The following is a 14,826-nucleotide window of genomic DNA, read 5'->3' as shown; positions in this document are numbered from 1 at the left end:
GGGCTTAAAAAGGAAATTAGAAGAGCAATAATGGGGCATAAAAAGGTAATGACAAGTGAAATAAAGAAATATGCTAAGTTGTTTTATAAGTGCACGAAGTATAAAAGGTTAACTGGGTAAGTGTAGGCCCTATTAAGGACCACAGTAGCAATTTGTGCATGGTGTTGGAGGACATAGGTACTGTGTTAAATTATTTTGTGCCAATGCTCAAGAGTGAGAAGGACCATGTAGGCACAGAAATCTGGGAGAAGGACTGTGATATAATTAAAGAAGTTAGCATAGACAGAAAGGAGATGGAGTAGTCTGACTGGTTTAACAGTAGATAAATTTCCAGGACTGGAGTACCTCAAGCTACTGGGATAGAAAAAGTAGGAAATAGAGGTGCTGGCACTAATTTTAAATTTCTATCTTGCCACCAGAGAGGTGCCAGAGGATAGCCAATGTGGTACTGTTATTCACAAAGGACTCACTTGATTAAGCCTTTTGAAGAGGTGATCAGGTATGCACATGAGGGCAATCCATTTGACATGGTCCACTTGGACTTCAGCAAGGCTTTTAATAAGGTTCCTTATAGAGAGATAAAAGCCCATGGGATTCAAAGAAATTTGGCTAATTGGATCCAGAATTGGGTGAACAATACAAAGCAGGATGATGGTTGAGGGTGTTTGATGACTGGAAGCCAGTGTTCAGATGGGGTTCTGCAGGGATCAGTGTTGAAATTCTTACTGTTTGTTTTTTTATTCATTCAAAAAATAATGTGTCACTGTTTAGGCTAGCATTTGTTGCCCATTCCTAATTGTTAACAGTGAAGAATAAACCTCATTGCTGTGAATCTGGAGTCAAATGTTGGCCAGACCAGTTAAGGATAGCGGATTTCCTTCTCTAAAGGGCACTCATGAATCGGGTGGGTTTTCCTAACAATGGTTTTATGGTCATCATTAATTCCAGATTTTTATTGGGTTCAATTCCACCATCTGCAAACTCAAACCCAAGCCTCCAGTACATTCCTTGGGTCTCTGGATTAATAGTCCAGTGATAATACCACAAGGCCATCACATCCCCTAGCTATGAAGGTATATATAAAGGATTTAGACTTCAGTGAACGAGAGTTAATCAGTACGCTTGCACAAGAATTGGTGGGGTGGTAAATAGTGAGGAGGGTAGCCTTAGATTGCAGGAAAAAAATGGGCTTATCAGATGAGCTGACCGGTGGCAAATGGAATTCAATTTGGGTAAGTGTGAGGCTATGCACTTCAGCACGACAAAAAAGGCAAGGGAAAGCATAATGCATGATTGGACCCTTGGAACCATCAAGGGTAAGAGGTACCTTCATGTAATTGTATACCAGTCCCTTAAGATAACGGAACTGTTAGATAAAGTAGTTAAAAAGGTATGTGTACTACTTTTTTGTTTAATAGGCAAGGCACAGCATTTAAGAGCAGGGAGGTTATGCTGGAATTGTGTAAAACCTTGGTTAGGCCATATCTAGAGTATTATCTACAAGTCTGGAATCCACACAATAGAAGGAATGTGACTGCAATGGAGAAGGTGGAGAGGAGAAACACAGGATTTTGCCTGAGCAGGAGAATTTTAGTTATAAAGAGAGAGATTGGATAGACCAGGAACTGTTTTCTTTGGAAAAAGCAGACTGAGGAGGTTCATGATCGAGATGTTACCTCTGTGGTGGGATCAATGACTGGGGGCAAAGATTTAACGTAAGGGGCAGGAGATTTAGAGCAGATGTGAGGAAAAATTATTTCACCGAGTAGATAGTGGAAATCTGAAACTCATTGTCTCTAATAGTAGAAGTGACAGAAACCCGTATAACATTTAAGTAGTATTCATTTAGTGTACTTGCAGTTGTGATGCCAAGGCACACAGGTTATCGGCCAAGTATTGAAAAATGGAATCTGCATAGTTAGATGCTTGTTTTTCACCAATGCCAACTTATTGGGCCGAAAGATTGTTTTCTGTGCTGTGGACTTCTACGAATCTATGAGTATCCCTATTAACATCCCTATCATGGAGATATTCAGGATCATTGATGTGTAAATTATAGATGATAAGGGCAAAGAACTGGAGATAACTGGCTGAGGCATACCCTTTCACCAGAGCCACTACAGGGTACTCCCCTTCACTGATATCCAGAAGAGGTATATTTAACAAGACAAATGTCCAATCAGACAGCATTAAAAGAATTGTTTTTACAACAACCGCTCAAATAGAGTGGCTCAGTGGTTAACACTGCTGTCCCACAGCACCAGAAACACAAGTTCGATTCCAGCTTTGGGTGACAGTCTGTGTGGAGTTTGTACATTCTCCCAGTGTCTGTGTGGATTTCAGCCGAGTGTCTGGTTTCCTTCCACTGTCCAAATATGTACAGGTTGTTTCATGATAAGGTTGGTGGTGCTGGTTCTGGGTGGGATGTTCTTTGGATAGTCAGTGCAGACACAATGGGCCAAATAGCCTCTGTAGGGATCCTATGATAAAATATTGCTCCAGTTCCATCAGATCACATCATAAAATATTTTCATTATATTTTGAATTATTTACATCAAGTACTTATTACTGATGTCATATCCCTGTTGCCCCTCTGTGTTTTCATTAACCTACCATAATAACATGCTGTGATATCAGAGACACAGGGATGCCAGTGATGCTTAAGTATTCTATCATTGACCTCTTAAAATGTGAGTTGTCATCTCAGGCTTCTGAGTCCTCTGTATACTGCATTATCTCTATGGATATATAGGCAGTACAATCCTATATCCCAAACATACATGGCCAGGCATCAAAGTGGGCTGACTAGATCTGTCACACGCTACTGCTTCAATACTGGATGCCTCTCTTTTGTAGTCGTTAAATGTATCATGTATGGAACAAACAACAGTTTCACCTTCTCTATGAACATGGCATTCATGCATACTTCACTTTAATTAAAATTTCCTTGAACATCCTTCATCCTGAAGAGCTGATCTTTATTATTAAAATAAAAGCATTAAATGCTCGAAATAGCAGGTTTGAGACCATCTATTTGGCGGACAGGGAGGGCTAGAGATTACGTTATTGTTTCAGGACAATGGGCTTTCCTCAGAATTTGGAAAAATGATAAAATAGGTTTTAAGTAGGTGAAAGGGAAGTAGGTGGAGAAAAGAACAAAAGAAAAGGGTAAGATTTTGCTCTTCAAGGTGTGAATGGCAGGTCAGACTATTTCCCAATGTTGTGTTACTGCTTCCTAATTCAACTGAAATACTCACCAGATTTTCATGCCATGGAAAAGAGTCATGACCTCCACCTTCCAAAGAAAGACCAAGGCTAGGACAGCATTGATTGGGTTAGAAGGGCTTTCTCGGTTCACAGGCAAGTCAGTCCAATTCCCTATGTATGTCCTAGGCATCCTATTCTTAAATCTCACCCAAATCCTCCATGCTTTCTCCATACTGTCATACACAGTTTACCCAGTATCCACTATGGGCAGAAATCATGATCTCTATGCTAGCAATGCTAACTCTTTGAAATGCTCATATAATAGTAAAAATAAGCAAATAGCAATTTAAAAATCTTTGCAAATAATGTTAATCCTTTTTTTCATTCATTCATGGGATGTGGGTGTTACTGGCTGGCCAGCATTTATTGTCCATCCCTAGCTGCCCTTGAAAAGATGGTCATGAGCTACTTTCTTGAACTGTTGCAGTCTACAATCTTAGGTTTACCCGCAAAGCTCTTAGGAAAGAAATTCCTAACAACACTGAAGGAACAGTGATATATTTCCAAGTCAGGATGGTGAGTGGCTTAAAGGGAAATGGACAGATAACCAGGTTTGACCTACAGAGAATGAAAACTGTAAGCAACCCCACCCCCAGATTCTATGGAGTACCTAAAGTGCACAAACATCCCACTCAGACCCATCATATTGCTATCAGGGACACCATCACACAAAATGGCTAAAGAACTACAACAGAAACTGAAACACCTGATCAGTGGATCCAGACACTCTATATAGTCAACACAGGAATTCTTGGACATCATCAGAAATATACACAAAAACAAGGAAAAAACTATGGTCTCATTCGATGTAACGGCACAGTTCACCTCTATTGACAAAACCCTAGCCAGAGAAACAATAGCCAACCTGCTGGACATACAGAACAGACAACAAGACGGGAACCTATCAACAAAGACTGCACACTCAAACTACTGGACCTGTGCCTCACAACACACTTCACATTCAACAACCAAATATATGAACAAATCTACGGCACACCCATGGGCTCACCCATCTCTGGACTCATAGCAGAAGCTGTAATGCAAAGATTAGAACAGTCTTACTGCAAATTCAACCCAAACTCAGGGTCAGATATGTAGATGACACCTTTGTAATCATTAAAAACACAGAAATAGAAAACACACACCGGATCATCAACACCACACTCACAGGAATCAGATTCAGTGGAGAGGAAGAAAAGAACAACCAACTCCCATTCCTAGACGTGATGGTACAGAGAACACCGAACGAAGAATTCATCACAAAGGTATACAGGAAAACCACACACACAGACAAAGTCCTGAACTACGAAAGCAACTACCCCAATACACACAAAAGAAGTTGCATCAAGACACTGTTCAAAAGGGCCACAACACACTGCAGCACACCAGAACTGCAAAAAGAGGAAAACACCTCTACAATGTATTCGCCAAAAACAGATACCCCCGCAATTTCATCAAAAGGCGCCTAAGGGGAAGGACAACGGAATGAGGACATGACACAACCCAAAGGACTAGCCATGTTACCATACATCAAGAACATTTCTGAACTGACAGCCAGACTACTACGACCACTAGGACTCATAACAGCACACAAACCAACAGCCACTCTCAGACAACAACTCACCACGACAAAGGACCCGATACCCAGCATGAGCAAAACCAATGTAGTGTACAAAATCCCATGCAAGGACTGCACAAAACACTACATAGGACAAACAGGAAGGCAGCTAACGATCTGTATCCATGAACACCAACTAGCCACGAAACGACACGACCAGCTATCCTTAGTAGCCACACACGCAGATGACAAGCAACATGAGTTCGACTGGGACACTACTATTTTGGACAAGCCAAGCAGAGAACAACCAGGGAATTCCTAGAGGCATGGCACTCATCCACAGATTCTAACAACAAACACATCGACCTGGACCCAATATACCGGCCACTGCAGCGGACAGCTGGAACTGACAACCGGAAGTGGCAGAGACAAACCACTACAAATGCCGGAGGAAACATCACAGAAGCGCTTCACAAGAGGCTCCCAAGCACTGAGGATGTCACCTAGACAGGGACGAAACATCTGCAACACAAAATCCCAGCTCGGCGAACAGAACCACAACAACGAGCACCCCAGCTACAAATCTTCTCACAAACTTTAAAGGGAAACTTGCAGGTAGTGGTGCTATCATGTATACCTGCTTGTACTTGTACTTCTAGATGAAAATGGTCATGAATTTGGAAGGTGCTGACTAAGGATCTTGTAGCACAGTTGGTCCACACTACTGCTACTGAATATAGGTGGTGAAAGGAGTGGATTTTGTGGATATGGTGCCAAACAAGTGGGCTGCTATGTGTTGGATGGTGTTAAGTTTGAGTGCTGCTGGAGCTGCAACCATCCAGGCAAATGGAGAGTATTCCACCATATTCCTGATTTATGCCTTGTAGATTGTGAACAAGGTTTGGGGAATCAAGATGCGAGTGTCTCACCACAGTATTCCTGGCCCCTGAGTTGCTCTTGTTGCCACTATATTTATGTGGTGGGTCCAGTTGAGTTTCTAATCAATGGTAACCCTTAAGATGTTGATAGTGGGGGATTCAGTCACAGTAATATTACTGAATGCCTTGGGGTGTTGATTAGATTGTTTCTTATAGGTAATGATATAGCCTAGCATTTCTGAACCATGAATATTACTTGCCACTTGTCTGCCCAAGTCTGATATTGTTCAGATTTTGTTGCATTTGAACATGAACTGCTTCAATAACTGAGAAGCTGCGAATGGTGCTGAACATTCTTCAATCATCAGCGAACATCCCCAGTTGATGACTGACCTCCACTAATGACAACCATCTTCCTATGTGGCAGGTGTGACTTGAACCAGCCTCCTGATACCCAGTAATTCAGTTTTACTAGGGCTCCTTGATGCCACGTTCGGTTGAATGCGGCCTTGATGTCAAGGGCTGTCATTCTATTAACTGCTCTTAGAGCCCTTAATTATAAAGAAGCTCAAAGTGCCATTGAAAGCTATAACTCCAATAAAGCCAAATTCATTAATGGGTTTGGAACTCAGCTAAGTATTCATAATGGTATTCTTTCGCACAACTGTACACACAAAATCTTCATGCCTGAATACATTAAACCTTTTGAGCTACTGAAACAAATATCAACTGCTCCACTGTTTCAAAAGGCTGAAGAGATTGCTGAACTCTGAAGCAATGTAAGATTAAAACACAAATCACATCTCAATGCTGTTGCATGAATAATACTTTTTTCATCTTAACACTTCCTCAATGCCATTTAATGTCATTTTTTTTTAAAAGAACAAAGCCCTATCATTTACAGCATTAATATATAATGGAAACACCATTAAATTATAATTAGCAATTTGGGTAAACTTTTCAAACTAATTGTCAAAAGATTCACAAAACAAGCTACTGTACAGCTCATGACCCCTCTTCTGACATGCTTAATACATGTTTCAAAAACCCAACTGCTTTGCTGAAAATTCAAAACTCCAGGTAGTACAAAATTAAGCGAGGCAACAAAAAGGCAGTCCTGCCATCCATCTGCTAGCATTTTAAATTGTGATATGCCACATTTCCTGAACCAGTCAAAAAGTGCTTGGTGGGACTCAGATGATAACATTGAAACTCTGACAGGGTTTTGACCTCCCACCATCAACACCCATTAACTGATTTTTCTATATACAGATGCTTGAAGTACCTTCAGGAAATAGTTACAAGTACTTTCTTTTGCTGGAGATTTCATGACATGGAAAATACAAAGTACGCTCTCCTCCTACTGAGTAACAGGGAACCACACAGCAAAGATCCACGTCCATGTGAGTTGTATGACCTCCTGTATCCTTGAAAGAACTAATGCATACTCTCACAATTTTTAAAAATTAATCAGAAAATGCCTTATTTTCCCCTTTTCCATTATTGGAGAATGGTTAGCATCTTTGTTCATTGCATACATGAGAAGACAGTCAGAAATGGGAAATATATGGGTCTACATTATAAAGAGCATCTGGCAGTGAATTATGGAAGTACGGTTGTCAGGCAGAACATTAGAGAAAAGTAATCCCTTTGTTTTGACATAATAGGTAGAAATTCCAATAAATCAAGTAATTTTCATAAATTTATCTATTATATACAACATAGTGTTTTCCAAATCATACTGCAAGCTAAAGTTTAGTTCATTTTTCAAGTAAAACAACGAAATCTATCGTACCTCAGAGTGAATTGCTCCACTGTTGAATTTGGTGTTAGAAACACAGAGATACTGAGGATTTCCCCAGATTTTAGTGGTCCTTCTGGCAAACGAATGAAAATATTTCCATCAAACCTGTGCTCCTGAATTAATTGTGCTTGGGGAGGCTGGTATAAATTAATGCTCCCTATACGTAGCAGAGGCTGTTGGTGAGATCCATCCTGCCTAATGTTTTTCCCTTTACGATAAGATGCATCACTGCCAGCATTGCATTCCCCATTTCTATCCGGAGGATGCAAGGTGTAGTAGAGTTCAACTTGAAGATTTTCACTGATTGTATCCAAATTATCCATGGATTCCTTTCTTCCCAGAGTTGTGGTGGCAGAACTAAACCAGGCAAAGGGCAATTCAATTTGGACGAGGCAAATGGCTAAAATGCCCCTCAGTCTGCAGGAGCTTTCGATATCCCTGACATCACGGAAAACATGAAGTCTTGCACATGGTAATTTATCCACAACGTCAAAATCATCCCAATCTCGACCTGCCACATAGAATAGTACTTGAATAAGTGGCTGGTTAAAAGGAACTCGCTGTTGGATAATAAAGGCTCTGACCTTCCAATTCATGGTGAATCGGTCCAGTACTTCCAACGTACTGGTGGGCTGAAGTATATCTTTTGGGAGAATGCGATCCATAGAGAAAGGTCCTAAAGTCGCATTCACCACTGGAAGTTCTTTCGTCTGAAATACAACAAAATGTTCCAAGCGTTGGAGTGACTTGGTGCTGTTCCAATGTGTGTTTAATTTGTCTTTATTCAGGAAAAAGGCTAGCTGTACATTTGAAAGCTTGTAGTTCACAGGAAGATAAGCCGGAGATGTGTAGAAGTTCTGCAATCTTTCTGAACTTGTAGGCAATACTTGACTGTGAACTGCAAAAAGAGACAAAAAAGTGTTGAAAAAGTAACTTTGAATGTTCCTCAACTTTAACAATATTTCCTTAATTAATCAGTTAGCTTGGATAATAGAAAAAAGATTTGATAAAAAGCAGCACTTTTTTTGAAGTTACAGAAATCGCAAGTTCATTTTGCAATTAGAGTAAAATTTGTTCTAACTGAAGGAAAGTGATTAATGAATGGTATTATAGAGTTTTTACGAAAAATAGTTACATAACAAAATTACAACATTTTGTTAAGAAATTTCACAGAAAAATAATTTCAACTTTTTTTTCCTAATGCATTTCCAGATTATGTAAACAGTGAGCAGACGAGAGCAATTTGAGACTGGAACAGAAATGGAGCAGAACTTCACCAAAGATCCTCAGAGAACACCTTCCAAACTCATGACTATTTCCATCTAGAAGGACAAGGGCAGCAGATATAAGAGAACATCACTATCTTCAAGTCCCCCTCTGAGTCACTCACCATCCTGATTAAGAAATATATTATCGTTACTTCACTGTCACTGGTTCAAAATCCTGGAACTCCCTCCCTAATGGACTTGATGGTCAACCCATCGCAGGTGGACTGCAGTAGTTCAAGAAGGCAGCTCAATACCACCTTCTCAAGGGCAACTAGGGATGGGTAATAAATGCTTATTAGCCAGTGATGCCCTATATCCCACAAATGACCAAATTTTTAAAATCTGAAACAGTACAAAGAGGGAACCTGAGGACAAATCCATCTTTAGGCACCCTCTGAAGAGGTTTGAAATAGTGGTCACAGCCATGACACCACCCCTATTGAGGAGCCCCTCCAAAATGATGGCTTGTTGCAGCAGTTATGGTCCACTTTAGCGGACTTTATGGTTATGGTCCACTTTATGGTCCATCTGTGGCGATGGGAGCATATTAAGAGGAGGCCTCAAGGGCATCCAAGTCAGCTGTTAGCAAATCACATCCAGGCATCTGCTAGGCTTGGTCCTCAATTTAGGGTTCAATTGCTGCTTAGAAAATGCCATCACTAGCTCCAAATCAATCCATAAATGAACACAATTCTGCAGATTGACTACCCGCATCCAGGAAGACTGTTCAGAGGTGAGAAAGCATTTGACTATTGACAGAATTATTTTTCTGAATTCTTCTGAATTCACAGCCAACCTGATAGGACCAAAAAGATTCTGGCTAGTTCAGAACCACACAAACGTTGGTCTGCCAGTTTCCATTTACTATTGGAATACTGTGGAGACCAGACAAAGCTCCAGCTGAAGATTGATTAGATTAGATTACCTACAGTATGGAAACAGGCCCTTCGGCCCAACAACACCATACCGACCCTCCGAAGAGTAGCCCACCCAGACCCATTCCGCTACCCTATATATACTCCTGACTAATGAACCGAACAGTATGGTCAATTTAGCATGGCCAATTCACCTGACCTACACATCTTTGGATGATTAGATTACTTACAGTGTGGAAACAAGCCCTTCGGCCCAACAAGTCCACACCAACCCTCTGAAGAGCAACCCACCCAGACCAATTCCCCTATTTTTATCCCTTCACCTAACACTATAGGCAATTTAGCATGGCCAATTCGCCTAACCTGCACATTATTTTGACCATGGGAGGAAACCCACGCAGATATGGGGAGAATGTGCAAACTCCACACAGACAGTTGTTAGGCATAGGAAAATAGGAGATCAGTTATTTCAGATATTTGAGTACATAATAAGTTTAGCAAAAAAGGTTAGTAACTTCCTTTGGAAATCTCAATGTCTTTGAGAATCACCAATTAACAGCCAATGGATTTGCTGCCACACAACTGAGAATACTCTCCACATTGCAGATGCAGTAATTGGTGAGCAATTAATTTCAGGAAAAGAGTCTCTATATTTGCATATGCATAGACCTTACACATATTTTAGGCTATGATCTCAATTTTATGAGTAGTAGTAATGGGGAACAAAGAAATAGTGGTGGAACTGAATAGGTACTTTGTATCAGCTTTCATGGTGGAAAACACCAATAACGCACTAGAACTTCAAGACAGTCAGGAGCAAAGATACTAGCCCTCATGAAGGAGAAGGTGCTCGGAAAACAAAGGTCTGAAGGTAGATGAACCACCCAGTCCAGATGGGCAATGCCCCAGAGTTCTGAAGAAGATAGCTGAGAAGATTGTAGTGGCATTGATGATCTTTCAGGAATCACTAGAGTCAGGGAGAGTCCCAGAACATTGCAAATTGACTAATCTAACAACCCTGTTTAAGAAGGGAGGAAAGCAGAGACCAGAATATTAGAGACTGGTTGTTTTGACATGATTTAAATAAGATTTTACAGTCCATTATTAAGGATGAGATTGTAGAGTACTTGGGAGTGCATGGTAAAATAGGACTGAGTGAGCATGGCTTCATCAACAAAGGTCACGCCTGAAAAAATTGTTAGAATTCTTTGACATATCAAGCAGGTTAGACAAAGGAGAGCCAGTGGACTTGATGCATTTGGATTTCTAAAAGGGCTTTGACAAAGTGCCACACAGGAGGCTGCTGAATAAGATTAGCACCCATTGTTTTTAGGGGCAAGTTACTGGCACAGATAGAAGATTTACTGAGTGCCAGAAGGCAGACAGGAGGGACAAAGGGATCTTTTTCATGATAGCAACCAGTGACTAGTGGAGTTTCCCAGGTATCTGTGTTAGGACCACAACTATTCACGTGATACATTATCAATCTGGATAAAGCAACTGAGGGCATTGTTGTTAAGTTTTCAGACGACACATGATTGGTGGAGGGACAAGTACTGTTGAGGAAGCTGCAGAAGGACTTGGATAGGCTAGGAGAATAGGCAAAGAAATGACAGATAGAATACAATGTGGGAAAACCTCCTACGAGGTTTTGCACTTTCGTAGGAAGGATAGAGGCATGCCATATTTTCTAAATGGGGAGCACAAAGCAACTTAGGAGTTCTAATTCAGAATTTGCTTAAGGTTAACAAGTCGGTTTAGTTGGCATTTAGGAAGCAAATGCAATGCTAACATTGATTTCATGAAAGCTAGAATACAAAAGGCAGAGATGAACTGTTGAGTTTGTTTAAGCCTCTGGTCAGAATGTATTTACATAGAACATAGAACATAGAAAAATACAGCGCAGTACAGGCCCTTCGGCCCTCGATGTTGCGCCGACCGAAGCCGACCTAACCTACACTAGCCCAATAACCTCCATGTGCTTATCCAATGCCCGCTTAAATGACCATAAAGAGGGAGAGTCCACCACTGCTCCTGGCAGGGCATTCCATGAACTCACAACCCGCTGAGTAAAGAATCTACCCCTAACATCTGTCCTATACCTACCACCCTTTAATTTAAAGCTGTGTCCCCTAGTAACAGCTGACTCCATTAGCGGAAAAAGGTTCTCACTGTCAACCCTATCTAAACCCCTAATCATCTTGTACACCTCTATCAGATCTCCCCTAAACCTTCTTTTCTCCAATGAGAACAGCCCCAAGTGCCTCAGCCTTTCCTCATATGATCTTCCTACCATGCCAGGCAACATCCTGGTAAACCTCCTCTGCACTCGTTCCAATGACTCCACATCCTTCCTATAGTATGGCGACCAAAACTGCACACAATACTCCAGATGAGGCCGCACCAGAGTCTTATACAACTGCAACATGACCTCAGGACTCCGGAACTCAATTACTCTACCAATAAAGCCCAGTACGCCATATGCCCTCTTCACAGCACTATTTACCTGGGTGGCAACTTTCAGAGATCTGTGTACATGGACACCAAGATCTCTCTGCTCATCCACACTACCAAGTAGCTTACCATTAGCCCAGTAATCCATCTTCTTGTTACTACTACCAAAGTGAATGACTTCACACTTAGCTACATTGAACTCCATTTGCCACCTTTCTGCCCAGCTCTGCAACTTATCTATATCCCGCTGTAACCTGCCACATCCTTCTTCGCTGTCCACAACTCCATCGACTTTTGTGTCATCCGCAAACTTGCTCACCCAGCCTTCAAGCCCCTCCTCTAGGTCATTTATAAAAATGACAAACAGCAATGGTCCCAAAACAGATCCTTGTGGAACACCGCTAGTAACTGCACTCCAAGATGAACCTATACCATCAACTACTACCCTCTGTCTCCTTCCAGCCAGCCAATTCCTAATCCAAACCTCTAATGCACCCTCAATGCCATACCTCCGTAGTTTTTGCATTAGCCTGCCATAGGGTACCTTATCGAACGCCTTGCTAAAATCCATATACACCACATCTACTGCTTTACCCTCGTCCACTTCCTTGGTCACCTTCTCAAAGAACTCAATAAGGTTTGTGAGGCACAACCTGCCCTTCACAAAACCATGCTGACTATCCTTGATCACATTATTCCTATCCAGATGTTCATAAACCCTATCCCTTACAATTCCCTCTAAGACTTTGCCCACAACAGAAGTGAGACTCACTGGCTTATAGTTACTAGGGCTATCACTACTCCCCTTCTTGAGCAAGGGAACCACATTCGCTATCCTCCAGTCTTCTGGCACTATTCCTGTAGACAACGACGACATAAAAATCAAGGCCAATGGCTCCACTATCTCCTCCCTAGCTTCCCAGAGGATCCTAGGATAAATGCCATCAGGCCCAGGGGACTTATCTATTTTCATCCTTTCCAGTATTCCCCAGACCTCTTCCCTACATACCTCAAGGCCATCCATTCTAATCACTTGTGACTCAATATTCACATCAGCAACAGTGTCCTGTTCCTGAGTGAATACTGACGAAAAGTATTGATTTAGTGTCTCTCCAATCTCTTCCGCCTCCACGCACAACTTCCCACTACTATCCTTGACTGGACCGATACCTACCCTAGTCATCCTTTTTTTCCTGACGTACCTATAGAAAGCCTTTGGGTTTTCCCTAAACCTACCAACCAAGGACTTTTCATTTCCCCTTCTTGCTGCTCTTAGCTCTCTCTTTAGATCCTTCCTGACTACCTTATAACTCTCAATTCCCCCCAACTGAACCTTCACGCCTCATCTTTACATAGGCCGCCCTCTTCCCTTTCACAAGGGATTCCAATTCCTTATTAAACCACGGCTCCCTCACAAGACCCTTTACTCCCTGCCTGACTGGTACATACTTATCAAGGACACCCAATAGCTGTTCCTTGAACAATCTCCACATATCATTTGTGTTCTTCCCTTGAAGCCTATTTTTCCAATCCACGCATCCTAAGTCATGCCTCACCGCATCATAATTTCCCTGCCCCCAGCTATAACTCTTGCCCTGCAGTGCACACTTATCCCTCTCCAACATGAGAGTAAAAGTCACCAAGTTGTGGTCACTGTCCCCAAAGTGCTCACCTACCTCCAAGTCTAACACCTGGCCTCGTTCATTACCTAGAACCAAATCCAGTATAGCCATACCTCTTGTTGGCCTATCTACATATTGTGTCAGGAAACCCTCCTGCACACATTGGACAAACACCGACCCATCTAATGAACTCGAGCTATAGCTTTCCCAGTCAACATCTGGGAAGATAAAGTCCCCCATAACAACCACCCTGCTACTTTCACTCTTCTCCTGAATCATCCTCGCAATACTTTCCTCTACTTCTCTCTGACTATTAGGAGGCCTGTAGAAAACTCCTAACAGGGTGACCTCATCTTTCCTATTTCTAACCTCAGCCCAAACTACCTCAGATGGCAAGCCTTCCTCCATCGTCCTTTCCACCGCTGTAATACTATCCTTGACAAGCAATGCCACACCTCCCCCTCTTTTACCCCCATCTCTGACCCTACTAAAACATTTAAACCCTGGAATCTGCAACAGCCATTCCTGTCCCTGTTCTACCCACGTCTCTGTAATGGCCACAACATCGAAGTCCCAGGTACCAACCCACGCTGCAAGTTCACCTACCTTATTTCTTATACTTCTGGCATTGGAGTATACACACTTCAAGCCACCTTCCTGTTTACAGGCAACCTCCTTCGAGATCGATGCCATGTTCCTAACCTCCCTACACTCAAGGTCCTGTACCCTAAAGCTACAGTCCAGGTTCCCATGCCCCTGCAGAGTTCGTTTAAACCCTCCCAAAGAGCACTAGCAAACCTCCCCCCAAGGATACTCGTGCCCCTCAGGTTCAGGTGTAGACCATCCTGTTTATAGAGGTCCCACATTCCCCAGAAAGAACCCCAGTTATCCAGAAACCGGAATCCCTCCCTCCTGCACCTGTAGCCACGCATTTAACTGTTCTCTCTCCCTATTCCTCGACTCACTGTCACGTGGCACGGGTAACAAACCAGAGACAACTCTGCTCGTTCTAGCTCTGAGCTTCCAACCTAGCTCCCTGAAAGCCTGCCTAACATCCTCACCCCTCTTCCTACCTATGTCGTTGGTGCCAACGTGGACCA

At 42.2% G+C, this 14,826-nt stretch overlaps 1 protein-coding gene across 1 annotated transcript in view; it reads right to left on the bottom strand.

Moving 5' to 3' along the window:
* tmem132e (transmembrane protein 132E) overlaps nucleotides 1-14,826 on the bottom strand; it is a 533,792-nt gene that overhangs the window by 513,056 nt on the left and 5,910 nt on the right. The window contains exon 2 of the mRNA XM_060847811.1: nucleotides 7,499-8,405. Coding sequence (XP_060703794.1) covers nucleotides 7,499-8,405 — 907 coding nt within the window. The remainder of the gene's footprint in view (nucleotides 1-7,498; nucleotides 8,406-14,826) is intronic.

This window comes from Hemiscyllium ocellatum, chromosome 31 (assembly GCF_020745735.1).
Source record: "Hemiscyllium ocellatum isolate sHemOce1 chromosome 31, sHemOce1.pat.X.cur, whole genome shotgun sequence".
Taxonomy (NCBI): Eukaryota; Metazoa; Chordata; class Chondrichthyes; order Orectolobiformes; family Hemiscylliidae; genus Hemiscyllium; species Hemiscyllium ocellatum.
Note: the sequence above shows the minus strand (reverse complement) of the source record. Positions and strands in the feature narration are given on the sequence as shown.